At 63.3% G+C, this 27,714-nt stretch overlaps 2 protein-coding genes across 4 annotated transcripts in view; one reads left to right on the top strand and one right to left on the bottom strand.

Annotated features, from left to right (window-relative positions):
• Positions 1-510: 510 nt before the first annotated feature.
• Positions 511-1,446, top strand: LOC128311709 (mas-related G-protein coupled receptor member X2-like). Its single transcript, XM_053202651.1, has one exon. The coding sequence runs from the start codon at positions 511-513 to the stop codon at positions 1,444-1,446; it is 936 nt and encodes a 311-aa protein (XP_053058626.1).
• A 2,591-nt stretch (positions 1,447-4,037) lies between these two features.
• The window catches only part of NADSYN1 (NAD synthetase 1), a 36,227-nt gene continuing 12,550 nt past the window's right edge, over positions 4,038-27,714 (bottom strand). For all 3 annotated transcript variants that reach the window (XM_053202775.1, XM_027045032.2, XM_053202774.1), the window contains 15 exons: positions 25,662-25,750; positions 25,450-25,567; positions 24,626-24,757; positions 22,170-22,244; positions 21,299-21,423; positions 20,778-20,826; positions 20,241-20,343; positions 19,675-19,843; positions 18,824-18,959; positions 17,902-18,008; positions 9,722-9,853; positions 9,101-9,170; positions 6,010-6,138; positions 5,345-5,521; positions 4,038-4,235 (listed from right to left, as the gene is read on the bottom strand). In XM_053202775.1, the coding sequence (XP_053058750.1) occupies positions 4,185-4,235; positions 5,345-5,521; positions 6,010-6,138; positions 9,101-9,170; positions 9,722-9,853; positions 17,902-18,008; positions 18,824-18,959; positions 19,675-19,843; positions 20,241-20,343; positions 20,778-20,826; positions 21,299-21,423; positions 22,170-22,244; positions 24,626-24,757; positions 25,450-25,567; positions 25,662-25,750 (1,662 nt within the window). In that variant the 3' untranslated portion in view covers positions 4,038-4,184. The remainder of the gene's footprint in view (positions 4,236-5,344; positions 5,522-6,009; positions 6,139-9,100; positions 9,171-9,721; positions 9,854-17,901; positions 18,009-18,823; positions 18,960-19,674; positions 19,844-20,240; positions 20,344-20,777; positions 20,827-21,298; positions 21,424-22,169; positions 22,245-24,625; positions 24,758-25,449; positions 25,568-25,661; positions 25,751-27,714) is intronic.

Below are 27,714 nucleotides of genomic sequence, written 5' to 3' on the forward strand. Positions count from 1 at the left end.
CAGTGCCCTCAAGTGGTCGCTCCTTCTTGCTCCCCAGTGAGTGCTCGGGCCCTTATCACACTGTCCCATGAATGGTCATTACCTGAGGTTCCTTGAGGGCAGATTCCAGGTTCCCCCAACTCCCTCTGCCCCTGCCCCTGCATTCTGCTTGGAGCCTGACCCGGAGGGAACATCCAGCAAATCGGTTTCCGGGAGGCAGAAGTCAAAGAGGGGCGCACGCTGATGCTCAAGGAGCCGAGCCCATGGGGGTGAAGCCGAGAGCTTGTCCCGTCCGGGTCTAGGGAGAGCCGAGGACAGCTGGACATTTGTGGCTGGGGCTGTGTGTGTTGGGGGGTGGGGATAGAGGGAAGGGGAAGCAGAGACAAGGGGACGGAAGGCCTGGGTGGGGGAGCAGGGCACTTCCTCACGTGCCTGAGACTCTGCATTTCCGTCTTTGCCCGCCCAGGAGCGCCCAGAGCCCGCCGGTCAGGGGAGCACGGCAGGACCCTCCTGAGCTCCGGCCTCCCCAGCATGGACCACTACTGCGAGGCCGTCAACCGTTCCAGCAATGACACCACAGGGATGTCTCCGGGGGCGCAGATGACCGGCCAGGTGCTCCTCCGGTCCATCACGGTGGTCGTGGCCCTCTGCGGGTTGGTGGGAAACGGGGCCGTAATCTGGCTCATCCGCGCGTCCGTCAGGAAAAACCCCTTCTCTGTCTACAACCTCAGTCTTGCCGCGGCGGATCTCATGCATCTGTGCTTGCAGATCGTGTTCTGCGCACGCCAAATCCTGAAGCCCTTCCTCCACCGCTGTTTTCACCTTCCTGGCATCCTTATGGTCCTCAGGTTCTCGTCCTACTTCACTGGCCTGGGTGTCATGACCGCCATCAGCCTCCAGCGATGTCTCTCGGTCCTCTTCCCTATTTGGTACCGGTGCCACTGCCCCAGGCACCTGTCGGCCGGCGTGAGCGCCCTCCTCTGGCTTCTGACCTTTCTGATGAACATTCTGAGAGGCCATGCCTGCGGCCAGCTGTCCAGCCCGACCACTCGCTTCTGCCCTGCGCTTGTGGCTATCATGGACGCGTGGGTCGTCGTCCTCTTTGTCACCATGGGCACATCCAGCCTGCTGCTACTCCGCCAAGTCCGCGGCAGCGCCCGCCTTCACCTGCCCAGAAGGCTCTACCTGGTTGTCCTGCTGACCGCCCTGGTCTTCTTTCTGTGCGGCGTGCCCCTCAGCGTCATCAGGTTCCTGATATGGAAAGTGAAAAGCCAGGCTCTCAATGACGTCAGCGTCCTCCTGTCTTGTGTCAACAGCACTGCGAACCCTGCCGTTTACTTCTTCATCGGCGGCCTTCGGGGGCGGCCGCCGAAGGCGCCCCTCGCGGGGGTCTCTGGAGGACCCCAGGGGAAGAGACAGAGCCCGGGAGAGGCGCCGGCCCCGCCCAACAGAGAGGGCGGCACCTGACGGGTGGTGATGCTCTGGTGGGAGTCACGCCTCCCCGGCAGCAGGAAGGAGAGCCCCCGGGTCAAGCCCCGGCAGGCCGAGTCCTGCGACAGCCTCCCCTTTATAGGCAAACCGAGGACAGACGGCCAGAGCAGACTCCCCGTGTGAAAAGGCGCATCTTCGGGCCCGTTGCAGCCCGCTGCCAACTTGACCTTCCGAAGTGTGTCGAGGGGACCGATGGAGTCACGCCTGGCCACGGCAGACGGTCGCTGCTTCCAGGCTTTGCCTGACCGCGACAATACTGGAAGTTTTCAGCTTTGAGCAAGTAACGCGGCTAAAATTCTTCTGGGCGCGGGTCGGCCCTTTGCAAATGGCGTGCCCTTGTCCTTCGTCCATTTTTCTGGCCTGTTCTAGGGTCTCATGACACTTTTTCTTCCCAGACTTCTGAGGGATGCACCTGCTGGATGCAATGTCTTCCCAAACTCTACTTTGGTCTTTAGAATTCCACTGAAACGAACCTTAGTGGACCGAGTTCTGCCTGGATGGGCCACACAAGGCCGGTCCCGGGCTTGGCTGCTTCAATAAACCCTTGGTGCCGGGAGACTTGTGTCTTCATGAGGTCCCTTACATCGCTTTTGTTGTCGAGGGGCACGTTTGGCCAAGGCTTCAGGACCTTCTGGCGGCAAGAAAGGCTGTAGGGGCTCGTGGTTCTTAGGAGAGTCCCCGGGACGTGATGAGTCTCCTGAGATCCTGGGTGGGCCCTGAGGTGAGGACTCATCTTCCCTAGGAAGCAGGCTGGGTCTGGTCTGTGATGGGGCTGAAGAAAGCCAGCATCCCTCAGACACGGGCTTTTGGCTGCCGAGAGGGACTGCCAGCTTCTCACTAGCTGGGCTCTGGTGACCAGCCTATAACTGGGGGGGGGGGGGGGTCACTACCCTATAACTGGGGGGACACGACCCTACATCTGGGGGGACATGACCCTGTAACTGGGGCACGCCACCCCGTAACTGCAAGGACACTGTGACTGGGCCCGAGGATGTTCCACGGTGTGCCGTCCCCTCCCCAGGGAGTCAGCAAGGTGCCAGTCCTACCCGCGACACCTGTGGGGTGACAAGGCCCAAACTAAGGGTGTCACCCTTGGTAGCCGTCCTCTCAGAGGGTGATGCTGTGACGTGAGGGTCCCTGCCTCAGCTGCTGACCCCACGCTCACATCTCCTGGGTCCCATCTGTCCCCACCCTCACAGGCCAAAAGCGCCCACTCACCAGCTGTGCCGGAAACTAGCCCCGGGCGAGGGCGACACCCACCGGTGCACGGAGGCCACGTCAGTGCCAAGAACAGCGTTACCGGCAGGTGTTTGTTTCTGGATCCTCCCTGGTGGGGGGAGGACCGAGCTCTCCCCGGAGACAAAACTGCCTCTCGGCTTTAGGAGAGTCACCTTAATGGTGTCTCGTTATCACCAGGCGCCAATCTCTCCCGGTTCTGGGGCCAGGGTGCTGGTTGACGCGAGGGGCTCTCCGCTCATGAGCCGATCACCTGCCGGAGGCCCCGCCTGCTAACGCCGTCGCCTTGGGGGCTAGGACTTCAACATACGGATTTAAGGGGACTCAGACATTCAGAGCGGGGTTTGGGTCTCCAAGGCCAAGGCTTCTGGGGAATACCGATCAGATCACAAGCAGTAAACGGCTTTGCCTCGCTGTGTGAAAGGTCGTCTGTATGTTGGCTTACGTCACGAGATAAAGGGCCTCTGGGGGGTGGGGAGGAGTGGCTGTTTTGCTTCTCGGTCTGCAGGGGTCCTGGACTCCAGGCATGGACACCGTCTCATGGTGGCGGCCTTGGGAAAGGGGAGAAATGTGTCACCCCCTCTGCTGGGGCCCACACCTTCACTGCAGCCTGATTGATATTTAGCGGCCTCGCTGTCACTGTGGGAAGGTGAGGGGAAGGCCCACCCACAGGCTTTGTGGGCCCAGAGCCCGTGGCAGCAGCCCAGGAAAGGTCCCCTTAGAAGGAGGTGAGGACAGAGCCATCAGAGCCCAGGAGGGGTAGGTACGGGAGGGGCGTGTGCTGTTTGGGACTCTCCATTCATTCTTCCTACTTCTGTAACACCTCCTGGTCCTCTGGTGGCGGCGGAGGGGGTGGGGGGGGTGGGTGGGGGAGGGGACCCTGGTGCTTTAACTAACTGGTTCAGGGATGGGCACCTGACCCAACTGAGCAAATTTCCTGCTGGATTCAAACATGGGAGCTTGTGAGGCTGGGGCCAAGGCAACCTGATGTGCAGCATGAAGGAAGCCCGCGGAGGCAGAGAGGAGCCGAGCGGGGCAGCGGGGAGGAGAGAACCAAGTTCTAAGGACACGTGCACACCCTGGATCCAGCCAGACCTGAAGCCGTCCCAAGCCCTGTGCTGCTCTGCACGTTAACCAAAACATTCTTTTCCTTGCTAACCAGTTTCTTTTCCCGGGTAAGGCTTTGGGCAGGGGCAGACCGGCACAGACCCCAAGCTGCCTCTGCCCCCTCCCGGGTGGCGTGGGGCCCCTCCCAGCCGGGCTTCGCTCTGCACCAGGGAGGCTGTGGAACTGAGGGGGGCCCTCACCCCACAACGTAACGGACTCAGGTCCCAGAAATCACACGCTCTTTATTTGAGTCTTTTTTAAGGAACCAGAGCAAGATCCCGCCCCCTCGCGTGGAGGGAGACGCTGGCACACCGTTCTGGGCGCACCGTCACCGGCGAAGTGGAAGCCTCGGCGGGGGGGGGGGGGGGGCGTCAGTCCACGCCATCCAGGTCCTGACAGCCTCTGCTCTCGAGCCGCAGCACCTAGATGGAGAAACCACGCGCACGTCCACGGCGGGACGCTCACAACCACGCTATGGAACACGCCGGTTCACGCCCAGCTAGGGGGGCCGTCGCGGGACTGGACGAGCAGCTGCGAGGCAGTCCCCACGATGCGCAAAGACGTGGGAGGGTGCAGAGCACGTGCACTGGGCAAGTCTGGCAGGACGCGCCTCAGCGCATCACGGGGTCCCTGCCGGACGAGGACGCCATGGAAAACTGCATCCGCCCACACGCGTCCTCGGAGGGTCTATGCTTGCCCGTTACTTGGCTGCGTGGCCCCCAAACCCCATTCCTGATCTGGGGGACCCCACCACGGAGCGCCCCCGGGGGAGCCAAGCCCCGCCTCCCCCAACTCCTCGTCTGGAGGCTGGGCTGTCCCGGGCAGCATGCCAGCAGCGCCCCTGCACTCTGCCCGCTAGCTGCCAGTGGCACAGAACCCACCCCGGGCACGACGACCAGAAATGGCTGCAGCCAAGGCCCGCTGTCCCTGGGGTGACCCCTCGCCCGCGGCCCGGACGTGCAGTGTGACCCGGGGTCCATCCTGCAGATACGTCATCTGCAGGGGCGCCTGCCTCGGCCACCCGGTACACAGCGTGTCCTTCCAGCCCGCCGCGCTCTCTGGCTCAACGCCGTATCATCACAACATCGTGCTCTGTGCATCCGAGGGCTCCCTGCTGGCCGCCTGTCCCTCCCTCGGGCCGTTACTACCTGTGCCCGAAGTGCCCTCGGCCCTGCTCCTGTGCTTGGCCTTGGAAAGGAGAAGGCGGGAAGGGCCCACGCTTGCTTTTACTAATCTTTCCTCACTCTATCAATTAACCAGAAACAGAAAGGAAAGGCACACTGGTTTCAGAAGGCGTGGAACCATCTGGACCCTCGAGTCGGCCGCGAGGGGCGGCGACTGGCCCCAGGTGCCCACAGCTACCCACGCGAGGGGCGCAGCACCAGGCACAGCGCCCGCCGACCCGAAACGTACTTGCGCTTCGCGAAGCCGGGGCCGCAAAAAAGCGCGGCCGCGAACGTAAAGCGGCAGCGAGCCGGCGTTCCCCCCGCAGCTGTGGCTCGCGGAGAAGCCCCCTCGTCGCCCGACGCACCTGGGCCTCTATGCACCGGAACTGCCAGGGCCAGCTGGTGTTGTAGAGAAACGGCCGCAGGTCGAACCTGTTGTCGTCGGGGCTGTAGCTTTCCGCGTGGTACGCGGGTGTGAGCGTGGTCATCTTGTGCCTGTTCATGGAGTACTTGCAGAAAAACCACCTCACCTTGTCAGCCACCTGGTAGGCAAGGAACACGCGGACCCTCGAGCTCGCAAGGCTGCGAAGGCCCGGGGCCCTCGGCCGCGTCACGCCGCAAGGCGCAAGCTGACGGCCCCACGGGACCCCCTCCCCCGCCCCCACCCCCAGGGGCGGCGGACGAGCGCTGGTGGCCGCACAGCGCGGGTGGCTGAGCTGTAACGTGTCTGCCCCCGACTCTAGCGCCCCGGACGCGGGGTCAGGAGACCCCGGCAGGGGCCCGGGAAGATACACCCACCGCACGAGGCTTCCAGGCGGTTCCGTGGGAACCACCGCATGAGCCCCGATGGGCCTGACCGCAGGCGGGACAGCGGGCAGGGGCGTCGGGCCCTGCTCAGGGTAAGAGACAACTGGGGGTTGTCAGAGGGCTACCCCTGGAGGCCATGCTGCGCGGACTCACTCCCGCCAAACGGTCCCTGCGCGGGGACCGTCCTGCCGGCTTCCCTCCGTGGGACGTGCCCACGGTGTACCTGCCGCGGGGAACACACGTCTTTCCACAGGCTGACGAGCTTGCAGAACATGCCATAGGGCCCGGTCTTGGCGACCTTCCGGAGTCTGCCGTAGACGGACAGGTCCGCGTACGTCATGCCCATGTCTTCCTGCGGAGGAAGGGAAGAGCACCGCTGGGCCCGCGGCACCGGGCGCCCGGGGGAGGGACGTGGCCCCAAAGGCCAGGGGCGGATGCGGGGGCTCGCTCCCCCTCACCGCCAGCGACACAGCGGGCCTTCGGAAGAAAAGATCCAGACCGGGTTTTGAGGCCTGGGAGGGACAGGAGAGAGGCCCCGGCTGGAGACCTGTGCGCATTCTAGGCCCCGGGGGCGGCACACTGGGCGCGTATTTGGGGAAGTAGGTCTGTGTAGACGCAACTAAGCGAAGGAGGCCGAGGCGAGATGGCCCCGGACGTGGGGTTGGAACAACGCTCGCGGAGGAAAAGCTGTGTGACGATGAAGGCGGAGGCTGGGGCGGCACGACACGGCCCGGGAAGCCCCGGAAGCGGGACCAAGAGGCAGGACCGTCCCCCAGAGCCTCTGGGAGGAGCACGACTCTGCCGACACCGACGTGGTGCCTCTGTGTAAGCCATCCGCCCGCGGCGTTCGGTTACGGCGGCCCTGGGGGGTGATGCCAGGACCCACGTCAGGCCCGACACCCCCCTGGCCCCACGAGAGCCAGCCCCACACTGAGGCTCACACAAGCCAGCACTTCTCAGGTCCCCTGACGCTGGCATTTCGTGGCACAGCGGGACAGCCTCCCCTCCGACTGGGGCCTGCAGGACCCAGGACCAGGCCCTCCCTCCTGCTCCCCACTGCCCACCCTGGCCTTCCCTCGGGCCTCAGCTCCAACGTCACCTCCTTGGGGAAGCCTGTCCTGACCCCTTCCGAGGGACACTGCCACCATCGGGTCACCGGGGTCGACGGCAGCACTGGGACCACCAGGGGCCATCATGGTTACTTCCCGCTTGTCTGTCCCAGGGACTCACATAAATGGCCACGTCCCGCCGGTTCACCACCAAGTCCCAGTGCTTAGCGGGTCTTGGCCGTGGACTTCTTTTACCGCTCTCTTTGGCGGGAGATGAATATTTGCCGGCAATGACATTTTGATTCCTTAAATTCAACCGTAATCATTGGAGACTTTAATTCCTCACTTTCCATAACGTACAAAACTAGACAAAGAAACCGCCGAGGAGATGAAAACTTGAACGCTGGAAACCAACTAGACCTAAAAGACATCTCTGGAACATTCCACCCAACGACCACAGAGCACACGTTCCACGTTCTCCTCGAGGCACATGGAACATTCTCCAGGACAGACCAAAGGCCAGGCCAGAAAACTGGCCTCGATGAATTTTAAAACACTGAATCGCCCAAAGTGTGCTCTCCAACCGGAAAGGAAGAGAGTTACACATTCAGTAACAGAAAGAAACTTTGGAAACTCGCAAATAGGCGGGAATTAAACCACACACTCTCGAGTAAACAGAGGGTGAGAGAAGAAATCATGAGGAAAACTAGGAAATACTTGGAGATGAAAGAAAATGATGTGGCTGGACTTATACAACACAGAAGGGCAGCAGTGAGGGAGGAGTTTATAGTCGTAAACACCTGCATTCGGAAAGAAAAAGATCTCGGGGCGCCTGGGGGCTCAGTTGGTTAAGTGTCCCACTCTTGATCTCGGCTCAGGTCATGATCTCACGGTTTGTGGGATTGAGCCCCACATCGGTCGGACTCTGTGTTGACAGCTCGGAGCCTGCCTGGGATTCTCTGTCTCCCCCTCTCTCTGCTCCTCCCCTGCTCTCTCTCTCAAAATAAACATTTTTTAAAAAAGAAAGAAAGAAAGAAAGAAAGAAAGAAAGAAAGAAGAGAAGGATCTCAAATCAGTGACCTAACCTTCCGCCTTCTGACAACACGTGGGAGGAGGCACACGCCAAGCCTCGAGCACGCGGACAGAGGGGACGTACGGACTGGAGGGGAGACCAGTGAGACTGAGACAGAAAGGCAGTGCGGAAAATCATTCCCGTACACTGGCAATGATCAAATTAGGAAAACAATTCCATTTACGATAGAATGAGGAAAATAAAATACCTGGAAATAAATTTTTTAATGTTTGTTTTTGAGAGAGACAGAGCGTGAGCGGGGGAGGGGCAGAGAGAGGGGGAGACACAGAATCTGAAACAGGCTCCGGGCTCCGAGCTGTCAGCACAGAGCCCGACGCGGGGCTCGAACCCACGGACCGCGAGATCGTGACCCGAGCCGAAGTCGGCCGCTGAACCGACTGCACCACCCAGGCCCACTTACGCTTACACGCTGAAAACAACAAAATGTCGCTGACGGACCCGGACGCCCGGGGCAAACGGGACACCCCCGTTCGAGCCTCAGAAGGCCTAATGTGGTCACGGAGCCAACGGCCACCAAACGCAGCTACGGATTCAACACAAGTGCCACAGAAGCCAAGCTGCGGGCGTGGCAGAAAATGCCTCCAAGTTCGTCCAGAAACTCCGAGGGCCCAGAAGAGCCAGAGTTGCGCTGAAAAAGACGAGCGCCGTCGGAGGACTCACACTTCCCTGTGTCGCAGCTCCCTGCAAAGCCAGGTGGCACCGGGACAGGGACGGGCGCACACGGCAGAACGGAGCCCGGGAGCGCCTCTCCACGCCACGGGCACCGGACAGTCGGTGGGAGAGACGCCCGTCCGTCCGCACGCGAGAGGCTGCAGCCGGGTCCCCTCCGCACCACACGCGGCGAAGTCCGCCGGGTCGCAGACTTGAATACGAGAGCTGAAACCACAAACTCTTGGAAGAAGAGGCGAAGTCGATCTTCGTGACGAAGGAGCCGGCAGCGACAGGAGGAAGAGCGCGGCCCCTCTCACCCCTCCTCCCGGGCGTCGGCCTCAAGAAGCCTGAGTCGAACGAACGTCAAAGGACCAGCAGCGGGCGCGGGGCTCCCCGGCCAGGAGCCTGGAGATGGGAGAGGGGTCCCCGCGGCACAAAGGAAGCAGCAGAGGCGCCCGGCGGACACGAGGAAGCGGGGACACGGGGAGGGAGCGCGGTGACCGAGCCACCACTGCCACTACCTCGTCCGTCTGGGACACCCGTCCGTCGGCCAAGGGCTCCAGCTCTGCGGTGGCCGGTGCTGCCAGGATGCTGCGCCAAGACACACAGACGTCAGTCCTGACGGCCGCCTGGGCGCTCGTGAGCCCCGCGGGAAAACCCCGCACCGGCTGTCCCCCGGTGCCCCGGCCAGTCCCCGGCAACGCCCCCCCCCCCCCCCGCCCCCCCCCCCCCGCCAGTCACATGAGCACAGCCGGGCCGGGGCTGGCAGTGCTGGGCTTGCCCAGGGAGACGGGTGTGGATGCCGGGGGGCTCCATGCCCCGGGGCGGGAGTGGATGGCGGGAGCCCCCACACAGGGCTGCTCCGCCGAGCGCCCTGCACGTGGGGACAGGTCATGCTTTCTTGTGGGGCCGGCCTGGGCGCCGCGGGGTGCCCGGGAGCATCTAGCCGCCGGGATCCCCAGAACGGTCCCCAGTGCCGCCCCACGGCCAGGGGGTCTGGGGGAGCCCCCGCCCGAAGGCGCCGGCCTGGCCGCGGGACCCCAGGTGCCCGCTGAGGGCAGGGCTGTGGTGGTCAGGCGGCAGGGAGGCGTGGGAGGGGGCTGTGCCGGGCGCGGAGGGCCCGTCTGGAGGGTGGCACTCACCCCTGCAGGGCGGGGAGCTGGAAGTACTCGAGGCAGAAGTGGACGAAGGCCCTGAGGTCCGTCTTGCTGATGCCGCCTATGGGGTTGATGTCCGCGCTGGAGCAGTCGTACTTGGTCAGGTAGCCGAGGAGGCTGCGGGGACAGACCACACGGCGTCCACGTGGCTGAGCCGAGGCACCGTGCGGCCCGCCTGGGGTCCGGTCCCGGGCAAACACGCCCGCAGCCAGAGCTCGGCGGGCTGGAGGGTCTCGGAGGAGGGTGGCCTGCTGCAGTGGTCGGTCCACAAAGGGCGGAGGCGGCAGGCGACCGGGGGAGGCACTCGAGCCGCCCGGGAAGGCGTCGGGGCCAGGAGACCGATTCGGGAATGGCCAGCATCCAGCCGGGAGCGGCGCGTCTGGAGGGCGGGGCCGCGGCCGGCGGGACGTGGGACCGAGGGGTGAGGTCCTTAGGAGGGAGGGCCCCTTCCACACCTGTCAGCACCCCTCCCAGATAGCCCTGCGGCGGGTGGAAGACAGCCCCCAGTCACCCCGTCCTATACCCAGAACCCGAGAACGCGTGACCTGTAGGCAAAAAGGACTTCGCACAATTGAGTTGAGGCCCCTGAGGCGAGATGGTGGCGGTGTTTACGAGAGAGGGCGAGTGAGCGAGTGCATGTGAGGGGGGAGGAGCAGAGAGAGAGACAGACAGGGACAGAGGGGATCCCAACCGGGCCCCGCTCTGTGCCATCACAGGGCCTGACGCGGGGCTCGATCCCACAGGGCGGGAGACCCTGATCTGAGCTGAGATCCAGGGTGGGATGCTTAACCGAAGGGGCCCCCCCGGCGCCCCTCGCGGGGAGGTTTTGACCTGGATTACCAGGTGGGCCCTGAACAAAGTCACGAACGTGCTGAGTGGTGTAGGAGGGAGGCAGGGGCCAGAGCCAGGGGGCCGCGAGCAGAGGGGGAAAGACGCAGGGAGGCTGCCCGCTGGCTTTGCGGGGGGGGGGGGGGGGGGGGGGGCGCGAGCCAAGCAGCTGGGCGCCTCCAGGAGCTGGAGACAGCAGGGAAGGGATTCTCCTGCCAGCCTCCAGGGGGAACCAGCCCTCCCCACAACCTGAGGCCTGTGCTGCACACCGTCGAGAGTCCGCTGTCACGGCGGCCGCGGGACACCCTCCCTCCACCGTGTTCTTTCGCCTGCCCTCTGGACGGTGGCAGGTTTCCGCTGGCTCCCCAGGCCCACCACCCTCCCCCCCCACAAGGCCATTCCTCGCCCTGCCCCTCGCGCCTGAACCTCCTGGTGGTGGCCTCTGAGGGTCCCACCCCTGCCGGTGTCGCCAGGCACACACGGCAATGCTCCCAAGCACACGCTCAACACCAGCACAAGGACACCCTCCCCCCACCCCGTCCCTCCTCCCCCTGGTCCTGCCGTCCTCCCCCTGGTCCTGTCTGTCCTCCCCCTGGTCCTGCCGTCCTCCCCCTGGTCCTGTCCATCCTCCCCCTGGTCCTGCCCGCCCTCCCCCTGTCCGTCCTCCCCAGTCCCGGGAGCACTTGGCCCCTCCAGCTTCCACCCACACAAGTGACCCTCTCCTGCTGTTCAGCTTCTCCTGACTCCTACCAAGGAGCGAGGCCTCGGGCGTGAGGCCCCCAGGGCACCAGAGAGGGACCGTTAAGTCCCTGGTGCTGCCCTGGGCGGGGTCCCTTCCCTGCACCCCAGGGGTCCCCCTTACTGTGTGCCTCCCCCACTGCCTCGGGAGCTGTCAGCAGGTCGGAGTCGGGGAGGGTCTGGAGGTGCGGTGCCCGGGGCGGCCAGGAGACCCACCCAGCAAGGCTCCGGCCTCATCTCTCTCTTGGCATCGAAGTCCAGAAGGGAGGAGGGCACCCTGGGGGCGGGAGGGCCACGTTTACGCGTTAAACACAAGACAGGCTTCCACCTGAGCTCCAGCCTGAGCGCGCGCACCGGTTGAGCTCAAGTGACAACTTTTCTGGGGAAGTAAGTCACTGCCGCGGACCGAATGCCCGTGTGCCCCCAGATCCACATGCCGAAGCCCCAACCCCCGTGTGACAGGCTCTGGAGGCGCGTCTTCAGCAGATCACGAAGGTTAACCGAGGACCCCAGGGCAGCCCAGGGCTGATGCCTCCAGGGCCGGGAGAGCGAGGCCCCCGGCACTTTCGTCAACTCCAGCAGCCGACCCCTTCTGCTCCCATGAGCGTAAGCAAAGCCCAAAGTCCCCCACCTTCCCGCCCTCTCTTGGCCCACGTCCCCGTGCCCCGCAAACCGAAACCCTCGGGGCCACGTCCACTGCCCGCCGCTCCCTCTCGAGCCTTCACCGCCAGGTTCCGGCCCGGGCCCCTCCAGAAGCCGCCCCGGCCCTGCAGCCGGCCCCCGGGCCCCCCACGCCTGGTCAACAACCCCATCAGCCCCCGAACGGCCTCTCTGCCTGGGTCTGGGTGCCCCTTCCTCTGCCGCCAGCTGGCTCCTCCTCTTGGGTGGGACCCCCTGATCGGCAGCCCCCTCGCATCGGAACCTGGGGGACCCCGGACCCACTCCTCCTCTGTCAACATTCAGTCCCACGGTGGCCCAGCTGGTCTCGTAGCTTTGATGGCATTTCACCATCGGCACACTCCCCGGGGCAGGGGTGCGCTTCACCCCTGGGTTTCTCCAGAATCCCGTGTAACTGCCCAGCACACACCTCCACACGGCTGTCCACAAAGCCGCATTCCCGACACTGGGCCTCGACCCCCCCACCCGGTTCTGCACCTGGACATCTGACCACACACACGCCCATCCCTTCGGCTGCTGGGTCGGCCTGGGCACCGCACCTGACCTGGTCCACCAGCAAAGCCCGTTGGTCCTCCCCCTGATGGCAAGACAACCGGGGGCCAAGCCCGCTGGCCGTCCCCCAGCCCCACCCCGCCAGGCCGCCCTGCCAGGCGTGAGCCGCATGGGTGGGAGAACCGCGTTGAAAAACCCTGCAGGGTCGTCCCACCCCATTTAGGGAAAGGAAAAGTCCCCACAACCTGCGTGCCCCCCAGCGCACTCCCCGACTAGACCCCACGCAGAGACCGGCCACGGGGCAACGGGGACCAGCCGCCTCACCTCCCGCAGCAGAAAGAGGTTTGCGGTCACACGGCTTCCCGCCTACTCTGGCCGTGGCAGGTGGTGGCGAGACCCCCACCCAGGGAAGCGGGGACCTACAGACGCAGGGGAGGGGCCGGTGGCACGCCCCCTTGTGGAGCCTTCTGGACTCACCGGCCCCTCCAGGACGGGCCACCCTCTCTGCAAGGCTGTCCTTACCGCCTCTGGCGGCTCCTCCAGCCCTCCTCTGCGCTCATCACTGACCTCTGACCTGCCCCTGGCCATTCACGGCCCCCACCCGGCCCCAGCCTCCTGCTGTCGGTGACGGCGCCCCCAGACCTCAGAGCCTCCTGTCCGTCAGGCTCTGCGCACACGCGTGTGAGCACAGCCGTCTCGGAAAGGCCTGCTTGTGGGGTGGGTGCTCGGCCGGCACCACGGATCTGGGGTGCTCCCGCCATTCCCTACTGGAAACCGTGGCCGCGGTTTCTAAATTCCTTGTTCAAACACCACTTTATGCTGAGCACTGCTCTCCTTCTGGGAGCCGAGGCTTGGTCCGCGCCAGGCAGAGGGTGGCCGTGTGACCGGCCCCCAGGGCCAACGCTGGGCGCAGGGTCTCTGACAAGCTTCGCTGGCGGTGGGTGCTGCCCACGTGCCGTCACGCGTGTTGCCGGGGGTCGGTGGCGGGGGGGGGGGGGTCCACTGGGAGAGGATTCTGGAAGCCTGGGCCTGGTTTCCTCCATTCTCCAGCTGCAGTCGACCGCAGCCCCGGGTCCGCCCAACGCGGAGTCCCGTCTGCCAGCGGATCGCGGGACGGGGACAGCAGCTCGCTCCCGCAGCCTCCGCCTCCCCTTGCCGCTTCTCGGCTCCCCTGCCCCCCTCTCCCTGCCGGGCTCGCTTGGCTCCCTGCCCCACACATGTGCGTGCCCAGCGGCACGACCCCGCCTCCAGGGCGTCCCCGGTGCCGGGCCGCCCGCCTCGTTCCCCGACCCGTCCCGCTGTCACCAGCTCCCCTCAAGCACCCAACGCCTGCTGTGCGTCGTCGCTCGGCCCGGTGACTCCGCTTCCTGCTTCACCGAGGACGGTCACGGCCCTGACCCCACGCCACCCAGGCCCGCGTCTGTGCCGTGCACTCTGCTGGACACACTAGCTGGGCTCCCGATAAAGCCGACCTCTCGCTTCGCCACCTGCTCTCACCTCCTCGGGACACCAGGACAGCTCCCCAGCCGCGTCCCCCCTCCTGCATCAGCAACACTGTTCCTCCCTGCCACACCTCTCTCGTCAGCTCTTGAGGAAACACCTTCCTTCTCGCCCCACTGGTCTTGCCAGCTACCACCCTGCCCCTCCCCTCTCCTGTGGTGCACGCTTCTGGAAAGAACTGACTCCTGGTCCCTCATCCACTGCCCACTCTCCTCCAACCTGCCCCAGCTGGGATCCCGGCACCTCCTTCAGACAAGACAGGGCTTTTCAGGGAGACAACGACCACCCTCTGTCCCGAGGGGCTCTCACCACAGGACGTTTGCACACACCGTTATCTGGGCTGCATCTCCTCTCCTGGCTCCTGAGGCCTTTGGAAGCCAACTTCTCAGATAGGCCTTCCCTGGCCACCCCAGTAACAACCTCAATTCCCAAACTCTCCCTCTGCCTGCCCTGGTTTTTCTCTGTAGACTTTCCCCACCCTACGTACACGATTAAGTGTTGTTATCACCCGTCTCCTTCCACTAGAGTAAAACCACAGTTACTTTTCTGTTGTGTTCACAGCACCAAGAATGCCCAACACGTGGAGGATGTTCAACATCCCTTGAGGAACAAGCACACCGGAATGCAACAGACCCGAAGTTAGCTTAGAAGCAGTTAAGACACAGAATCAGAAACCACTTTGAAAAAGAACCAGCATGACAGAGGGGACAGACCTGACGCTCTACCCTGGGATGCAGGCAACGGGGAGATCATAGACGGGGACGCTGCATGGGACGGTCGGCCCCACAAGTACAAGAAACACACACAATAGAAGAAACACCGTTGGAAGTAAAATACGAGAAAAGTGTCTGCAGCTGTAGACAGACTTCCAAATACCTCCCGGAAAGGGTCTGGCAGCGAAATGTGATGGGAAGAGACGAACATGAGAACCAGGTGTCAGACAGAAGTGTTTACTTTCTAAACTGACATCCAGGAACATGTAACACCCAGAAACCCACTCCCATCCTGGAAAAAATTGTTATTTTCTGCTAAAACACGAAATGCGATGGACAAGAGTTGTGACAGGGAAAACGGTATGACGATACAGTTACATAATAGATCACACTCTTCTTCAGAAGCAAACAAAACAGAACACACCCACGTTGTCAACTACTCAGGCTCCGAATACGCGCTAGCTGTCACATCCGTCCTGAGACATCATTTCCTTACAAAAGCACCGAAGGCAGCAGAAAAGCGACGAAAATTGACAAAATGTTCACAGGAATGGTGAGAATTTTCACCAGCCATAGGGTGCTAACTCTAAATTATCATAATTAGGAAGCAGGTTCCAAAAGCCCAATATAACGTTTAACAGAAAACACACTTGAAGACAAGCAAGGATGTAGAAAGATTAAGACACTCATGCCACGGATAGAAAGACGGATGGATGGATGGAATGATGGATGGGTGAATGGATATATGCATGTATGTATGGATGGATGGATATGTGGATAGATGGATGGGTGAGTGGACGTACGTATGGATAGATGGATGGACACATGGATGGATGGACGGATGAGTGGATGGATGGGTGGGTAGACGGATGGGTGGGTGAGTGGATGGATGGATGGATGGGTGGGTGGGTGGGTGGGTGAGTGGACAGATGGATGGGTGGATAGGCAGACAGACAGATGGGTGAATGGATGTACATACGGATAGGTGGATGGATGGACAGATGAGTGAGTGGATGGATGGGTGGGTAGACAGACAGCGGGTGAGTGGATGGATGGAGGAACATATGGATGGATGGATGGATGGATGGGTGGGTGGACAGATAGATGGATAGATGGATGGGTGGATAGGCGGATGGGTGGGTGAGTGGATGGATGGATGGATGGATGGATGGATGAGTGAGTGGATGGATGGGTGGGTAGACGGACAGCAGGTGAGTGGATGGATGGAGGGACACATGGATGGATGGATGGATGGATGGACAGATAGATGGATAGATGGATGGGTGGATAGGCGGACAGACGGATGGGTAAATGGATGCACGTATGGATAGATGGATGGACACATGGATAGATGGACAGATGAGTGGATGGATGGGTGGGTAGATGGATGGGCGGTGAGTGGATGGATGGGTGGGTAGAGGGATGGGCGGGTGAGTGGATGGATGGATGGATGGATGGATGGGTGGGTGGGTGGGTGAGTGGACAGATGGATGGGTGGATAGGCAGACAGACAGATGGGTGAATGGATGTACATACGGATAGGTGGATGGATGGACAGATGAGTGAGTGGATGGATGGGTGGGTAGATGGACAGCAGGTGAGTGGATGGATGGAGGGACATATGGATGGATGGATGGATGGATGGACAGATAGATGGATAGATGGATGGGTGGATAGGCGGATAGATGGATGGGTAAATGGATGCATGTATGGATAGATGGATGGACACATGGATGGATGGACGGATGAGTGGATGGATGGGTGGGTGAGTGGATGGATGGATGGATGGATGGGTGGGCAGGTGGGTGAGTGGACAGATGGATGGGTGGATAAGCAGACAGACGGATGGGTGAATGGATATACATATGGATAGGTGGATGGATGGACAGATGAGTGAGTGGATGGATGGGTGGGTAGACAGACAGCGGGTGAGTGGATGGATGAACATATGGATGGATGGATGGATGGATGGATGGGTGGGTGGACAGATAGATGGATAGATGGATGGGTGGATAGGCGGATGGGTGGGTGAGTGGATGGATGGATGGATGGATGGATGAGTGAGTGGATGGATGGGTGGGTAGACGGACAGCAGGTGAGTGGATGGATGGAGGGACACATGGATGGATGGATGGATGGATGGATGGACAGATAGATGGATAGATGGATGGGTGGATAGGCAGACAGACGGATGGGTAAATGGATGCACGTATGGATAGATGGATGGACACATGGATAGATGGACAGATGAGTGGATGGATGGGTGGGTAGATGGATGGGCGGTGAGTGGATGGATGGGTGGGTAGAGGGATGGGCGGGTGAGTGGATGGATGGATGGATGGATGGGTGGGTGGGTGGACAGACAGATGGACAGGTGGATAGGTGGATAGATGGATGGGTGAACGGGTGTACGTATGGATAGATGGAAGGACACATGGATGGATGGACGGATGAGTGAGTGGATAGATGGGTGGGTAGACGGATGGGCGGGTGAGTGGATGGATGGGTGGACAGACGGACGGGTTGGTGGATGGGTGGACAAACGGATGGAAAGACTGATGCATGGATGATCAGATGAATAAATGACAGACAAGGTTCTTGAACCCCTTCCGCTAACAAGGAGCAAGTGAGAACACCCGAGAGAGGTGGGGACGGAAGCTGGAGAAGGAGCGCTCCCAGCCTCCGCCGCTCACCCTGAAGGTCAGCTGAAATGTACCTGGAGAACAGAAGGCTCCGAGTTCTCCTGACCAGCAAAGACCACGGAAAGTATTTCCAGCCCACGTCAGAGACGGGCTCTCTGGCTGGGAGTGAACACTGGACGCAGAGCGAGGGCGGAAGACGTGGTGGGACTGCCCGGGGCGGGGGGGGGGTGGGCGGGTGAAAGTGAGCGGGGTGGGGTGGGAGGGGTGACAGATTCCAGACCCGGCACCACGGAAGAGCCCAAGCCAGGCGGAGCTGGCCCGAGCGGGAACGGTGGCGGGGAGCCAGAGGGAGACAGTGTCGACCCATCTCCATACCTGAGTCATCGTGAAGTTCGGGAGTGATGATATCCTGGGCGTGCCAGACACGCCCTGAGCCGCGGGGTAACGTGACCCCCCCCCCCCCCGCCACCGTGTGTCTCACAGATGCGGTGAGAACTGGAGGGAGCCTGGACGTACCGCCTTGGGGAGCACTCACCCTCAGAGACCTGGGTGCTCGGGAGTCGGGCACACGCACCTCTCATCCACGTTGGCCGATCCGAGCACCAGCAGTCCACCACGAGCGCCCCGGGCCCAGAGGCTCAGCTGAGCAAACAGATAGGCCACGACCATCCGTATCCGAGCCTGGGTGACACAGCAGGAAATGTCACCCCGTGCCAGGCATGGGGCACACACACACTGGCACCCTGCTCCCCGTGCAGCTCCAAAGAAAGAGTCCAAGTAACACGAGAGCTTTCCAGCGTCCAGAGGAAACAGGGTCCTGCGATAATTGTGTGCACCGAGCGGCCCCCGGATCAAAGACGGAAGGACCGGAGCCGGGGTGTGGAGGGAGCTTCGGTGGCAGGATGGGGCTGCAAAGAACTCTCGGCCGCTCGTTCCACCCCCTTCACAGCTGGCTTTGCTGGAGGAGGGAAGGGCACCGTGGCCACGAGAAAAGGGACAGGGATGTGACAGAGCCCAGTGGTTGGAGCCCAGGGTCCCTCTCTCCCTCCACCCACCGGCCAGGGCCCGGCTCCCCTGTGGCAGCCCGATCCCTGAAGATGCAGGAGCCTTACAGGCACACTCATGCACACGCGCGTGCACACACCCCACCCTCACGCTAACACACGCTCCTGTGCCCTCTTACGCTCACGTGTGTGCACGCACACCCCCCCACGTTCACTAACACACTCTCACACCCACACGCACGCACTCACATCCCCTCACGTATTTTCACACACCCACGCCTGTGCCCACACGCCTCCCCCCCCACCGCTAACACACGCCGTCGTGCTCTCACAGGTGCACCAGCACGTGCACTGAGACGCACACACGTGCACACACACGCACGCACCCGTGCCACCGTCGCAGACACCCACAGCCGGTCGCTCTCGCAGATGCGCGCACACCCCCAGCCTCCCCCGCGAGGCCCCGTGACACCGGCCCGGCTGGGGGCGCACCTGCACGTTCTGTAGCGCCAGGTTTTCCCGGCGGCTTCCTCCGTGAACCGCGAACAGGGGCCTCTTCCCCGTCGCCAGGCTGAAGATGCCCACGACGGCCTTGACCGCGGGGTCGATGTCGAGACCGATGTGGTGGCTGTGAGGGGAAAGGGCAGGTGTGCGCAGGGCCGGGGGCACCTGGCGCGTCCACGTGCGGCACGGCCACCACCGCTGTCGAGCTCAGGACTCCCCCCCGGCGAGCCCTGTGTCCGGACGTGCCACGGAGATGCCCACGGTACGTGGTGCTGTGGCTGGACTGTTTCCCTGGGCACCACGTTCTCGGGAGTCCTTCTGAGGTAGCGGGTGTCAGAAGCCCCTTCCTTTCTGAGGCCGAACGACGTCCCGCCGTGAGCACAGACCGCATCTGCTCACTGCCTCGTGTGCCAAGGGACACCGGGCCACTCCTATGTTCTGGCTGCCGTGCTCGACGCTGCCGTGAACACGGGGGCAAAACGCCTGAGTCCCCGCTCTCAGTTCCTCCGGGGACGCGCCCAGGAGCACTGCTGGGTGGGGGCCGGTTTGGGCTGAGAACAGAGGACTCTGAAAGGACCGAGTCTCCCTGACCGGAGAGATGCCCTCTCCGACCCTGCTCCGGCCCAGGGAAGAGGGGGGCGGGCCTTCACAGCGCCAGCCCACTCCCCAGAGCTCAGTCCCGGGCTCCCACACCGGGGGGCACATCAGCCCCGGTGGCCAGTGTCTGGGATGCCAGCAGGGGGTGGGGACGGAGGCGTGGGAATCCGACGCGGCTACGGGGGGCAGGGGGAACAGACACCGTTTCCCTAAAACCGGGCTCACACCAGCGGCCCCTCTACCTGCCGATCTGCCGAGCCAGCTCCGCGGCTCTGTCACGCGTCTCCCGGGAGGAGTTCTCGCTGGCCATGTAGCAGGTCGTCAGCACGCGCCCGCAGAGCTCTCGGGGGTCCCGGGGCGTGTAGTCGAGCTGGTCCACGATGGTCCGGACGTCGGCCAGCACTTCCTGATCTGAGAACCCGCAGACAGCAGGCGGTGCTCAGGGCCCAGACCCTCTCCTCCGCCCCGGGGGCCGTCCCCTCCTACGCAGCAACCCCCTCGCTCCTCTGGCACGCACACCACGGGGATGTCTGACACAGAGCGCGTGGGGGAGGCTTTCGACCGGGTTTGCCTGACCCCGAGGCCGTCCGTGTTCCTCCCTCCAGGCCACGCTTTGGGCACACGGCCATGGCCGCTCTGGCCCAGAGCCCCGGGAAGGGGCTTCACTGGCCTGCTGTCCCCAGGTCCTGTTGCGACATCTGAGCACATCGGCGGAGCCTCCCTCACCCTTGACGGCCAGGACCCGGGGTTCCCCTCACCCCGTCCTCTGAGCCCCGGAGCCTCGCTCAGACCAACGGACGCCACCTACTTCCGTTATTCACGGCCTCGCAGACCTGGCGGCACATGGAGTAGACGAGGCAGGCGGTGGCCGCGCTGTCCACGCCACCACTCAGGGGCAAGAAGAAGCCGGCCTGGAACAGGTCAACCAGAGGCGGGTGTGGGCAGGGCCTCAGAGAAGCGACGCGCCCAAACCTCAGCCCAGCTCCACCTGCAAACCCTGACGGGCACCCACGAGAACGTGTGGGCGTCAGCGCTCTCGCCGTGGGCCGCGTGTTCTGGATGGATTATTCTAGAGGGAAAACAGACCTCGCGCTGCGATGAGCATCTAGGACTAAACCCCAGTAAGTTACAGACATCACGACACAGAACCAGTGGGACGTGTATTCCGTTCCCTCTGGACGTCATCATACGGGACCCCAAAGGCGGAGCCAAATCCCCGGGGGGCGCTCTGGCGTCTGGCTAACGTGGATTAAGCTCCTGACCGAGGCACAGCGAAGCAGGGCTCGCATCGGGGGAAAAACCCACCAGCCCACCACAGAACCGAACAAAACACTGGAAATCTTACCTGCTGGCTGCGTCTTAAGAAATCCCAGAGCCAGCAGGCGGGTCCAAGGCTGCAGAAGAATGCGAAGCGTTAGGGCCGGGGGCTGCGGACCCGTCGGCAATCTACCCGGGGGCAGCTGGCCAGGCGGGAGCGGGGCCAGTGAGAACGGCCAGCAGCGGCTGGGCCCAGCGCCTCGTGAGAATTAATGCCCTCTTGTCTCCAGACAGCGCTGGGAGAGGGGGGATGCCTTTGGCTCACTTTAAAACAGGAAAACCGAGACGCAAAAGCAAAGGGCAGGGCTAGTGTGCCCAAAGCCCCCCGCACGAGGGAGCGACAGGGCCGGGAGGGGGAGGGGAAGCCAGGCCGTCCGGCTGCGGCATCAGCGCCCTCGACCCCGAAGCAGCGCGGCCTCCTCCTAACCAAGCAGCCGCCCCGGGCAGGCGGTGAGGCCCAGCTGTCCGCACTGGCTCGGGCCCCTGCAGCGGGCGAGGGTAGGGGCCGCGGGGACAGCACGACCCCTCCGTGTGCTCTCGGGCGGCCACCTGATCTCCTCGGCAGGACTGTGGTACTTCCACTCGAGGGGCTCAGACAGAGGCTCCAGCAGGTCCTCGCGGGACGAGAGGGCGAAGTCCACCTTCACTCGGGGGTAGGGGCTCGCCTTGCTGGCCTGCCGACGGAGATTCACGACAGTGACGCCCCCTCACAGGCCGCTAGGGCCGGCCGAGGGACAGACTGTCAGCCAGCGGAGGGCACGTCAAGCCCACAGCGGTGGCCCCAGCCCCGGGGGGCGGCTGGAGCCAGAGACGGGCGGTGGCAGGCTCGGAAGCCTCGTGCGCTGAGGTGGCCCCTCCGGGGATTAAAGCAGAGTGACCGTGCAGCCCGGCGGCCACGCTCCTAGGCGCACACCCGGGGGAAGCGGGAAGAATGCCCGCGCAAAAACTCGCACGCACATCGACAGAGCGAACTCCTCACAGACCCGGCGTGGGGACGATCTGAGTGTCCTCGGCGGATGGACGGTCACAGTGTCGTCCCGCCCAGGAAGAGGCATGAGGCCCGGACACCCGCCACAACGCGGATGGGCCCCGCAGACGGCCTGCTCAGGGACAGAGGCCGCACGAAGGCCCTCAGGTTCATGGTTCCATCTCCGTGAAACGCCCACAGTGGGCGGGTGGGGGGCCCGGGCTGGGGGCGGGACGTGGAGTGGAGGTGGGCGGGCACGGGAAAGTCTCCTTGGGGTGAGGAGGTCCCCCGCTGCCAGGACACCGACGAGGCGATGGCTGTGCGGCCCCGTGAGCATGCTACGTCCCCCGAATCACGGGGTGCCGGGGACATCCCGAGAAGCTGCTGTCACAAAAAACCACAAAGGGCTCCGGGGCCTTTGTCGAACGTCCCGCGTGTGTCCACGAGACTTACCGCCAGGTTTCGAGATGAAATCTCCGCCCTGTAGCTCCGGACGTCCTCCAAATCCAGCGTCGCGGTGAGAACTTCCTGGAGGAGGGGGTTTCGAAGGGAAAGCGTGACTGCTGGGTAACTGGGTGGTTTTCGCAGACGCGCCAAACTGCACACGACGAGTCCCACCTTCTGCGGCAGGGACTGGGGAGCTGTGGGCCCCTAGGGGCCCGGGGAGAGGGGACAGCCAGTGTTGTTGCTGACCTGCAGCCCCGCCCTCTCGCTGCTGCCCCCAGAACCTCCAGTGAAGTCGGACACCTAGCAGTGGTCCCCTAATCACGGCACAGGATTCTGCTGATCAGTATCGGCCGGGACCTCTGAGCCAGCTTCTCTCTTCTTAGACAGATGCATGGGAGACAAGGGCCCCTTTGCTGCTTTGGATGTGGTTGTGTGGAGACGGGATGGCTGGAGCTGCTGCAGCCATCCTGTGACCATGAGAGGCAACCCAAGCTCCAAGCCCACACAGGTTAAGGACAAGCCGGACAATGGCAGACGGGTAGGTCAGAGCCTCGGCAGTCCACGCCAGTGCCCCTGCCTAGATGTGCTGCTGTGTGACAGCGGGTGACACTTCCCTGCCTTCAAACCCAAGTGAGACAGGAGTATGAAGAGTCAAAAAACACCACAAAATAGGAAAACAATTAGATTTCAAAAAAATCCCAAAAAAGAGAATTTTAATTTCATTTTAATTTGTCATATTATTCCTTTTTCACAAAAATAACTCCTGATCAAATTATGTCACTGTGACGTTGTCTCTTCACGTACAAGTGTGGGACAGTGGGAGCTAACCGGCACAGCACAGGGGGACACAGGACGGCCGTGGCCACCCTGCTCCTGCACCGGCCCCGTGGGCAACTCTTGCTGTCAGCACTGGGCCCGGGCCACTCTGGACGTGCCACAAAGACCAGCAAAACGGGGCTTGCGTTTGTCCTCTCATCATTTCCCGAAGCGAGAGGCCGCCAAAGCCACCCAAAGTGCAGACCCCTGGGGTCCCAGCCCCAAGGCCTGGCCAGGGCCCAGAACCTGCTCCTCCCGGTACAGGTGGCCCCCTCCACTGCCAGTCAACCCTGCGCAGGGCACCCGTGGCCCTGACGTCCGCCCGCCGTCCCGGCCACACCGACCCGGCCTGAAGACAGCAGGGCGTTCCCGTGGGACGCAGAAGAGTGGCGCCTTTTTCACGAACTTGACCTGCCTCTACCGTGGCTAATGCCGAACACCTGAAGGCCTGTGGGGGTGCTGTCACCTGGCGAGCACGGCCTGGGGGACAGCTGGGAGGGAGGGAGCGTCCCTTCTGCCAAACTCCCGCCCCCCTCCCCCCAGCAGGAGAGCATCACGGAGTTCACTTGCTCCGCTTTGAAACGTGACTTCGGTTTCACACCTGCTTCCCTCCTAACCCCAGCGGGGCGGCGAGGGGACCAGCGTCCCCTCAGCGAGCCGAGCGCAGAGGAAACGAACGGGAGGGTTCGTGACCTGGCGTGAGCTCGCGCTGCCGTGTCCCTGCGGACCTGTCTTCCGCTCCCACCTGCCCCCGAACTAGCATTTCCACCCGACCCCCCGAACACAGGTGGTGCCACACGAGGGCCCCTCGCGCCCGCACAGCCGAGGGTCACTTGTGGCGTCCGCACGGCTGGCGTTCATGCCCGTCTCCCGTGACAACAGCCATTTTTTTGTTCTGAACTTGAAAGACCTGTCGGCGCACAGACAGCTCGGACACGCGCCCTCGCTGCAGAGGGCGCATCTCCCCTCAGCTTCTCAGAGGTCGGCCCGGTCAGGGCAGGACGGGACAGGTGTCTCAGCCTGCCTTCCTGGTTGTCCCCCGCCCCCCCGCACCCCAGGGCTGCGGCGACGCCTCCTCTGAGCTCGCCCCACGCCTCCCTGCACAGACGTGCCTGACCCCAGCCCGCTCGCGTGTCCAGGGAGACCAGACGGCCCATGGAGGGAGGCCTGCCCCAGGGGAGCCTCGGGGCTCCCAGGACTCGGGGCCAGGGTGCTGTGAGGCCCACGGCTAACACAGGTGGCCCGGACATGTGGGGAAGAGCCAGCGGGTTGCGTCAGGTGGCCTCACCAAGCTCCCCTCCACCCTGCTTCTACGGACGAGGCCCCTGCCGAGGGACACCCTCCTGCGGGGACCGGGCGGTGCCTGCTCACTCCCTGGGGGACTGGGGCTCACCAGCTCTCCTGTCACGACACAGCCTGCCCCCCACAGCACCTGCCTGCTCGCCTGCCCCCCGAGGGTGACCGTGGGGCCGGGTCCTCCCCCCAGGCTGTGCACGTGTGACCCTCACGCTGTGGTGGCTTCATCTGTCCGGGCGGGGCGGGTGCTGGCCACGGGGTTGGGGGGGGGCCCGGAGACGACAGCCCAGCACGAGGGCTCGGTCACGGAAAGGAGCAGATGCCCCTGGGGTTTGCGAGCTCGCTCTCACCACGTTGTCCAGGGAGAACTGGGAGCCCTGCGCCAAGATGTGGCCGTTCATCGCTATCAGGGCACAGCCATCGTAGTATAGTCGGTCCCCGTCACAGCCCTTCTGATTGGCCAGCAAGTAGATCCCGCCGTTCTGGAGAATGCAGGGGGCACCGACATCACCGTCCCTTCCTCGGCCCTCCCAAGGCCTTAAACAGCGCCCTGCAGGGACCCCCCCCCGCCCCCCCCGCCCCCCCCGCCGCACTTCCCCAGAGAAAGTGCCTGCACACGGGGGGGGGGGGGGGGGCACAGTAGGGCCCAGGACAGTGACCCGCCGGCCTTCCCAGCCTCCAGGCATCACGCCCAATGCCCCTCCCCTCACTGCCCCCCAGCACCCCTCACGCACTGACTGTCGTCTCTGACACGGGAGGAGGAGGATCACGGAAGACAAACCCCACAGCGTGGAACAGAGACCCAAACCCGCCCCTCGCAGGGTCACGCTGCCCAGCAAGGGCAGCGCCTCAGGACAGCTCCCTGCGCTCCAGCTCGGAACCACTGAGCGTGCGGCCAGCGCGTCACTTGTCCCTCGATGGTGCCTCGGGCCCCAGGGACCTGACGCCAGGGCAGGAGGTGCCCTGCTTGCCTCACAGGGTCAGGGGAGGTCGGGCGCGTGAGGCCCCAGAGGGCGAGTCAGCGCCCGTTTGCAGAGCGCTGGCCGAAACTGCGGGCACCGATGCCCGTCGGGCGGGCCCGGCCCTGCGTGGGCACCGGGGACTCGGGGGTGTGAGGACGGACGCGGCACGGGCCCGCGGCACGCGTGCTCCAGCATGGCGGCCCAGCGCCTACCTTGGTGGTAGCCATGGTCACCAGATCCACCCTGGCGTGGGCTTTGCGCAGCACGTGGTGGCTGCCTGAGGCGTTGGTGAAGATCTCCACGCCGTCCAGGCCCATGTCCACGTGCGGGCTGCGGGCAGACGGCGGTTGACGGCAGGATGGGCCCCGTGCCCCGCCCGCCCAGCCCCGCTGTCTCCACCCTCCAGGCCGGGGCTGGGGCTGACCTGTGGGGCGTCCAGAGCTCCTCACAGATCTCGCTCCCGATGCAGGTGTCGCGGGTGGCCAGCACCGCGTCTCCAAAGGGCACGGTTTCCTGCAGTCAGAGGACAGGAGGGCACGAGACCCTTTGGCCGTCCCGTCTGGGCTGCGTCCCGACCTCACTGCCCTTTTACTTCCAGCCCCAGTGAGTCCCTGCCCAGCTGGGGAGCACTCCCCACCCAGGCGGCCCGGCATCTCCCCTGCTGACCCCCGGGGCCTCTGGTCACAGCGTTCACTAGGCAGGAGCTGTGCTCTGAGCTGCCACAGGGCCCTCTGTGGCCCCGGCAAGCCGTCATTCCACTCCGGAAGTTTCCATTGGCACAAATCCCCGTCGCCATCATCGTCATTAAGAATAAAGGGTTTTGGGGCGACTGGGTGGCTCAGTCGGTTGGGCGGCCGACTTCAGCTCAGGTCATGATCTCGCGGTCCGTGAGTTCAAGCCCCGTGTCGGGCTCTGTGCTGACAGCTCAGAGCCTGGAGCCTGTTTCGGATTCTGTGTCTCCCTCTCTCTGACCCTTCCCCATTCATGCTCTGTCTCTCTCTCTATCTCAAAAATAAATAAACGTTAAAAAAAAAAAAAAAAAAAAAGAATAAAGGGTCTTGGGGCGCCTGCGTGGCTCATTCGGTTCAGAGCCTGACTCTTGATTTCAGCTCAGGTCATGATCCCAGGGTCGTGGGACTGAGCCTCATGTCAGGCTCTGCACGGAGCACGGAGCCTGCTTTTCTCTCTCGCTCTCTCTCCCTCTGCCCCTCTCCCCTTGTCGTGCACATGCTCTAAAAATTAAAAAAAAAAAAAAAAAAAAAAGAAAGCAATAAAGGGTCTCGTTTGTCCAGGGTCACTACACGCCTGCCAAGGCCCGAAGCCCTTTTCGGCATCATCCGTGCTCCCGACAGTGTGACCGGATCGTCCCACCCGTGCCAGGAATGACCCGAGGGTCATGCGAGAAACCTGAGAAAAGTGACCCCGCTCCTGAGTGGCAGGGCCAGAAGCAAGCGTGTCTGTCACCAAGAGCCACGTTAACAAGCCACGAATGGCGGCATCCCAGGGCCGGGGCAGAGCCTCCCCCGGGCCGGCAGACGAGGTGCCGGGGCCTCCGTGTGCTGACCGGTCAGGCGGGTGTGGGACGCTCTCAGGCACGCGGACAGCCCTGACTTGCTGTCTTGGTCCAACTTGGCTCCCTCTCCTGATCCCAAAGCTACAGACGTGGCAAGAACTGATCCTGAGACAGGGAACACGGCCGAGCACGCTGGGTCGGGTTCCCCGATGCGTGTGCCTGAGTCCGACACCCCCGGCTGCCGAAGGCAAGAACCACGGCGTAAACCTGGCCCTGCTCCCCGTGGCTGCGAAGAAAGCCCTCACGCGGGACCCCATGCTGGCCGCCGGGCACCTGGCAAATAGCCCACGGGGACGGCCGGGACCCACACGCCATCTTGCCGTGGGGCGGCCAGGGCTCAGGGCCACGGGGCCCAACGTGTTGACGTGTGGCAGGTCCCGGGCTGCCCTTCCCTTGTTCCCGGACACGCCCCGGAACTTAAATCCGCGGACGGTCACCGGGGCCGATTCAGGCCACCGCCCTTGGTCAACCGCCAAGCCAAAGCCCTGCAACTTCAGACCACACCCCACAAGGGCTCAGTCATCTCCAGCGGCAAGGCCTCCAGGACATACTGGGACCCCGCAAGGATGAAACGGGGTGCAGCTCCCGGTCAGGGCTGTGCCGACATGCTTCAGACACGGGCTCCCCGCCAGACACACACACGGACACGGGGAAACGCACTCATGGGCGCGTTCTGCGTTCTGGGTCAGGAGGATTTTCAAACTAGCCCGCTGCTACAGTTCATGGTCAAATGAGTTTCCGGGACACGTGGGAGGTGACCGGACCCGGCTGAGCGCCCCTGCCCAACCTTGGCTGTGCCCGTCCCGGAGTGTCCACACAGGGGGTGCTGAGCCCAAGCTGGCCCCTCGAGGAGCCTGGCTCAGGAATCAAACCCAATGGCGGTGATGGAATCTGGCTCCTGAAT

Source organism: Acinonyx jubatus, chromosome D1 (assembly GCF_027475565.1).
Source record: "Acinonyx jubatus isolate Ajub_Pintada_27869175 chromosome D1, VMU_Ajub_asm_v1.0, whole genome shotgun sequence".
NCBI lineage: Eukaryota > Metazoa > Chordata > Mammalia > Carnivora > Felidae > Acinonyx > Acinonyx jubatus.

Coding starts and splice junctions, on each gene's coding strand:
- LOC128311709 (XM_053202651.1), top strand. CDS start 511: ATGGACCACTACTGCGAGGCCGTCAACCGTTCCAGCAATGACACCACA.